Source organism: Odontesthes bonariensis, chromosome 16, assembly GCF_027942865.1.
Source record: "Odontesthes bonariensis isolate fOdoBon6 chromosome 16, fOdoBon6.hap1, whole genome shotgun sequence".
NCBI lineage: Eukaryota > Metazoa > Chordata > Actinopteri > Atheriniformes > Atherinopsidae > Odontesthes > Odontesthes bonariensis.
This window is the reverse complement of record NC_134521.1, coordinates 28,370,546-28,377,286: the sequence shown is the minus strand read 5'-3', so window position 1 is coordinate 28,377,286 and position 6,741 is coordinate 28,370,546. Positions and strand designations below refer to the sequence as shown.

The 6,741-nt window shown below is 40.0% G+C and overlaps 1 protein-coding gene across 2 annotated transcripts in view; it reads right to left on the bottom strand.

Moving 5' to 3' along the window:
• Nucleotides 1-948: 948 nt before the first annotated feature.
• Nucleotides 949-6,741, bottom strand: part of LOC142401426 (transcription factor COE1-like) — an 88,598-nt gene continuing 82,805 nt past the window's right edge. For both annotated transcript variants that reach the window (XM_075486838.1, XM_075486839.1), the window contains exons 16-17: nucleotides 5,592-5,660; nucleotides 949-4,526 (exon numbers count right to left, since the gene is read on the bottom strand). In XM_075486838.1, the coding sequence (XP_075342953.1) occupies nucleotides 5,593-5,660 (68 nt within the window). In that variant the 3' untranslated portion in view covers nucleotides 949-4,526; nucleotide 5,592. The remainder of the gene's footprint in view (nucleotides 4,527-5,591; nucleotides 5,661-6,741) is intronic.

Here is a 6,741-nt window from a genome sequence, read left to right as displayed (position 1 = left end):
TTTTTTTTTTTTACACTTTTAAGAACCTGGAAGTGTAAAATAAAACCATTTTATGGTAAATGATTGACTTCGCATTTGTATTCGTTATTTAGAAAAATAAACAATAATTATTTTGTCTTAAAATGTTGATGTGTTATGTGCGTCACCCCAGACTTTTAAGGGGTGAAGTACACGTAGTTACAGTATGTTGCATCAGGTCACAGTGGGTCAAAGCACTGATGGGACTAGGGCAATGAAATCCCGTGCTCGAACGCCTCTTAACAATGTGAATCACTAACATATGAATGGAGATACTTAGCTCACACTAACACTTCTCTGTATTTATATCAATGACAAGTAAATGCACCGGGGATTCGTCCTTGCCTTTCTGAATTTTAAAAGCCCCCACAAACTCAAAGATGGCACAAAGAGATTCTACACACGTTTAAGAAAAGCATGGTTCATTATGAATGACTAAAGAGGAAAGAAACTTCAGACAAAATAGATGCAACCTGACTAAAAGGAGATGGATAAGCTGGGGGCTGCTTGACTACCAGCAGTATCAGTCTACGAGTGCCTGATTTCTCTGAAGATTTAATTGGGTCTTGCAAAGAGATGCTGTGTTGGATGGCAACCAGAAACTCAGAATAGCTGATCTCCAACGTGGAAGAATCTGAACTCACCACCAAAATGTGTATTTCTTTTTTTAGTTAACTGACTAAGTTTTCTCAGCCCCGCACTTCTTTATTTTCTGATCGTTCCCCAAGCTGTGTTAGCCAGCAGACATCGCACATTTCATCTTCTCTGTTCCTCCAGTCAAACAAAGCAGCTCTTTCTTTATTGAAACATGCAGTTGTGCATCTAAAACCTGCTCGACCTCATCCGCAGTTCTGACGAATCTCTTGTGTGTGTATAACATGAACCAAAAAGTTTTTCACAGAGATGAAAGAACTTTAATTAAATATAATGAGAGTCAAAAAGTTATTTTACACTTCAAAGATCAAAATAATACAAAATCAACATCATCCCCTTTACAGTAGTTTCCTCTGTATTCTTCCTCCCATTCCGATGCTGTTGTTAACGTGTGTGAACGATGCCCACCGCTGTGCGCATGGACGCAGACAAGCCACGATATTTGATATTCCCTTCGTCAGATAAGTGCTTTGGATCTTGCTTCCTTCAACAAATTTATTTACTCCTTCCTGTACATGTTTTTATACATGAAGCCTATAACAGAAAAATGTCTCTCCACTTTAAAGCATCACATTGTTCTTTCAGAGGAAAATTGAAGACTCACAGTCATGCTCTCAGGCACTCTCACATGTATATGCAAACAGAGGAGTGGTCTCAAGGCCCTTCATTGAGATAAAATAAACTGGTGGCTCATTTTTTTAAGGGAAAGTAAAAGATATAAAAAGGGCAAGAGCAAAAGGAGAAACGTTCCCTTCATCGCTTTAAGCCTTCATTGCACGGAAGACTAACACAGGCAATCATAATGACATAATCAGAAATTCTATATCTAGATAATGCAACAAAAATTAGGTTAAATTTAGCAAGAATGATACAGCATGGCAAAATGAAAAGTGTCCTCCTGCATCTGATAAAGAAATAAATAAAACCATGGCTTATTTTAGTTTGATTGAAATTAGCAGTGGAACTATGGCTTTTAACAAACAGACATTATAATACAAAAGCAAATAAAATTCAAGTCCTGACATATTTTCAGGGTTTTAGGTGTTTTCCTTCTAGTTTTAAGACATTCTTTTTTCCATTTTCTTACCCAGTTTTTGATTACTGAGACAGACCATCGGCACCCGCTGAGGCTCTAATGCTTTCCTAACATCACGAATGATTCCTGTCCACCACAAAGATCCTTGTTGGGTTTTCTTTACAGTTATGAATCAAACCGACTTCAAATAGTTTCTGTTGGTGGCAACAGCTATTCTCTTGAATGATAAACACTCAAATATCGACTTTCTTGACTTCACTCCCTACTGCAGATCTGAAAATGATGCTTAGATTAAGCCTGGCAGATACATGATATGGCACCTAGGCTTTTTCTGACTATGTGTGATAAGCAAAGACCATCCACATAAGACTCAAATATCTCAAATAAGCGATTTGGCAAAGCTAACATCATAATTCAATTAAGACCGTTGAGCAGCGCACACTGCAGGGCTGGGGGAGCAGGGACGCCTTCAGGCAGTTTTAAGACATGCCACTGGTAAAATGTCCAGCACTGCAAAAAATGTTGAAGTAAGGGTAAAATTCAGTACTGCACCAAAGTAAATGACAACATCAGAATTCTTAGTGCTGGAATAGAAGGCAACCAGACTCATTTCACCTTATATCTGAAAGTTGGTTAGTTAGTTAATTCATCATTAGATAATCAAACAGCATCAAAACAGCAAATCCATCAGTAGGGGGGCATCATTGGTCAGGTTAAAGATGGAACAAAATGATGATTTAGGCATGAATACAAAAATAACTGTTTAGTTTAGGGAAGGAATTGGATTAAAAGACATAAAAAGTTTGATCTGTGCGACTGTCCAATGATTTTTGTGCAGTGCAGACCTGGAAATCTCTGCTGGGCAACCGGGGAATTCAAAACTGAGCTCCAGTCATGTTTCCTTCTATACTTTTGTTTTTATTTGCATTTTGAAGTTGTACATGTAGAAAGGTAATTGCAAATGACAAAATGCAAGAAAAAGTCCCCTCAAATTTGCCCCCAAATTCTTTTTATGTCAGAATCAGGCTTTTTTTTTAGTTGAAGACTTCATGCACATAAGGAAGCCCTTTGCGGAAATAAATATCGTTGATACTTGCTGTCCATTTACTCTTTGTGCCCTCTTCAAGGTTTTAGTTTTAGTTGGCGATCACTTAGCTTTGTGTATCACACTGGCTTCTGCCACCACCGCATGGCGACACAAAGCAGCTAAGATATTTCGCTGCACATCAGAAAACTGTTGAAGCGTATTTTCTGTTTAGCGACAAAACATTTAGAAGATTCAGCTCCAATTTGGTGAGCCGTTTTAATGAAAACACGTCTGTTGTGCTAACCTGAACCATGTGTTTTCCAGGTGTCTGAACCTAACGGAACAGTGACCAGAAGTTATGGTAAACTGCGATTCAGAACAAATCTTTAATGAGAAATTAAAACGAAAAGAAAGGGACACAAAGAACAGTCTCAGGACTCAGACCTGCTTCTGGGTCCAGAAATTTCTGAATTGACTTCTTCTTTTGCTCTTGTCATAATTACTGGGGTCACTGATGAATCCAAATCATTTTGGGGTGCATGATGAGGTCACTGATGCAGTCATTTCAAAGCAGGCCTACATGGTCTCACCTCAGATGAGCAGGTGTTTGAAAGTCTAAAAAGATTAACTTTAACACTCAGCTGCAGCTTCTCGCCTTGACATTTTTTTGCAGTGCAGCATGTAAGACACATCATTGGTTAGTTTTCCTGCTCTTGTTGCCAAAGCAGGCACAAAAAGTATTAACACGGCAAACCAAAAAAACAAAAAAAAATTTATGTGTTCAGACACAGCTTTAAAAAAAACAAAAGCAGCTCACAGACACACACATTGAGAAAAAATGTAAATCCAAATGGCAGCAGTCCTTTAAGACAGAGGTGGCAACAGGAGCTGTTGTTGAGTCAAACTGAAATGCTGTTGGCACCCAGTAATCAAACTCTCCTGTTGAATGGGAACTCAATTCATTTATGGCAATTTTACACTTACTTTTGGTCAACTCTATCTCAAGTTGGCACCGGAGCATCTGTGACTATAAGAATTCAACTTCTTTGTCCAATTTTAGTGGAAGGCTGAATTACGTGTTCCAGAAAATATCGCACATGGGAGCAGCAAGCTGCAGCATCAGGTGGAGACAGGAAGCATCTTAGGAGGAGCTCTGCGTCTGAGAGCTGTCGAAGAAAGAGTGATGAGGGCGTGCATTTGGCAAAGAGAGGTGAAAAGAGAGTGCCGAGTTTGGCTTGTCTGTGTTGGCTGGATCTTCATCATCATTTTGACTCATCACCATCATCTGGTCTTCTTCACATTATATTCTTTCATTAAAGACAAAACTTCATAAATAGAAAACCCCTCTTGTAGGTTACAGTTAAAAGATGTTCATCACACGTTAACTGTTGCACAAAAAAACAACAAAAAAGCAAACAAATCCATCACTTAAGGGAGGAAGTGGATTCTCTCCAAAATAAATACACTTCTCGTGTCCATGGAGAGTCATAAAGCGGGCGTGGCCGTTCTCCTATAAAAGCATTACGGTGTACAAAGTCTAAACAACTTGTTTTCTTGCAAACAGTCTTTTGTTCTTCTTGTGTTTTTCTTGAAGTTGTTTTGTGTTCGAAAGGGCCTGAGTTGAGTTTGTTCCTTCAGATCGGGATGGCTGCTTCCATCCCTCCACTGGAGTCTGACTCTCACCAAATCGTCCAGCAGGATCGGCGAGAGTGTGCTTGGTTCATCTCACACACATACACACAGTTATGCACTCACACTTTTACATGGGCGGGACGATCGTTCCCGGGATCGCTTTCGGGTGCAGAGAGAGAGAGAAAGAAACAGGGAGAGGGGGAGGAGGAAAGAGAAATTTTTAAAACACAGCCAAAAATGTTTCAACGTCGTGAAAAAATTCCCTCGTAAATACATCAATGTGTTCTCCCATCTGTGCAGCTGTGTGACTGAGGCGACATTTTAAAAACATCAATAGACAAATAAATCAGTAAAACTAAGCAGAAATGCATCATATAAGCTGGCCATGGTGGTCACACACACATCTCATTCTGCGTTATTTTACTGTATCTCTGTATGTGTGCCTGACAGATTGCATCATGGCGTGCGCTGCCTTTAAAGCCATGGGATGTTGACGTGTGAGAAGCAGAGCCTTGCCCAAAGTAACACACACTGTCGTGTTTCCATGCTACAGAGGTCATTACACTGACTAATATTACAGCTTTCAGTCAACAAAACCCTACAGCATGTATCGGGTCCATCTTCCAGTTTTGACTCCTTTTTTGTGTTAGCTTCTCTTACACACACACGGTCGGGCAGGTACTCTGAGAGTACAAACCGTCAAGACAGTCGAACAGCTGTCATGGTTGATCGCTCCCCGGTACGATCAACCGTGTGTGCGTGACAGAGGAACGTGTGTGTGTGGCAGTAAGTGGGATGTGCTTATTTCAGCTGCACTTTAAGGCTATGCCTTGAGTTCCCACACCCCCACACAAGCTCACTCCACACATACACACATACACACACTGCAAAACAAAGTCAGAGATGTTGAGAAATAAGTTGGCCGTGCCAGATGTCTGTTTTTGTCTTTGTAAATATCTAACTTCCTGCCTCTTTTCCCAGCCAATGGGAGCAGAGGGAGGAGTTACCAGGCAACTGAATGGCTACAGCCGTAACATGAGATGAGCGGTGGGGTGGAAAAAGATGGAGAAGTGATGTTGAAAGAGATCGATTCAAACAAAGGAGACAGAATAGAGAAGAAGTTGTGAGTGAAAGGTGTGTGAATCATTCTTCAGCGACACTGAGCATGTACAACGGGACGCATAATTCAGCTACTGATGAAAGAAGAACAGCTGAGGAACATACTTCAGGTGAAGGCCAGGCCTTGTAGAGAGCCGGCTGTTGAGTACTTGCTGGAGTCCACAAATGTTTGATCTGGTAGAGAAAGGTAGACGAGTAGGAAAGGAGAAAAGTGGCAAAGAAAGGGTGACAGGTCAGAAGATTCAAAAGATGAAAGGTTAGAAAAGAAAGGAGGGGAGATAAAGGAAAAAAGCATTAATCCAGCTGTTGAGAGGTCACAAAAGGAACACTTTTACTCAATCTGAGTTGATAGAAGGATACAGATCACCCATGATTCCATTTGACTTGGCCAATCAATATCAAAAGGATTTTTTTTTTACTTCATATAATGTAGTAAGTTTTTTATTTTTGTGTCTAAACATCGCAGCAGCATCTACAGGGGTTGCTGTGCCCACGATAAAGGAGTTGGTAACTAGATTTTCAGCAATGGTTTCCTTCCAGTTTAGCCTCTTCTTAAGAGTTACCCACGCTGCCAGCACACAGCTTATTTCTGCTCAGCTTTACAGTTTCAAACTCATCAGAGTCTGTTGCATTGGAGTGATGACAAAGGGACGATCAGCTCTGCTGTTCAGGCTTTCCTCAGATGATATAGATAAAATCTTATTATGCCAAATGTTAAAGCCGACTAAAAGTGGCCAGGGAAACAAATGTGGATGTCAGATGCTGGTTTACACGACTCTGTGATAAGTTCCTCGACGGAGGGGCTGTGATTGATTGGGCTTTTAAAGCACATGACACTCACATTGTGTGAGATGGTCATATGAAAACACTTAAACAAATCCACTTTTTGGAAGGCACTGATAAACTGCACATGTTCTTTCGTATGCATTTGATCAAAAGCTGTTGTTTTAAATGTGCTTCATACATGAACTTGACTGTTTTACTGTTTATTTTTCTATAAGGATGCAATGAATCCTGATTGAACTCGGTATCATCACTTCATTCTGCTCCTAGTTTGAGAGCTGAATATAGAAAATAAGTAAAATATAAGTAAGCAACCTAATATAGTATCAATACTATTGACAATCTCCATCTATTGTCACTTCTGCCAAATTTAAATTCACTTACTATGAGATTTATACGATCAGTTTGATGTGATACAAGGTACTGTCAGTTAAATGGACTTTAGAAACCGTCACATACACAAGTGTAGTAG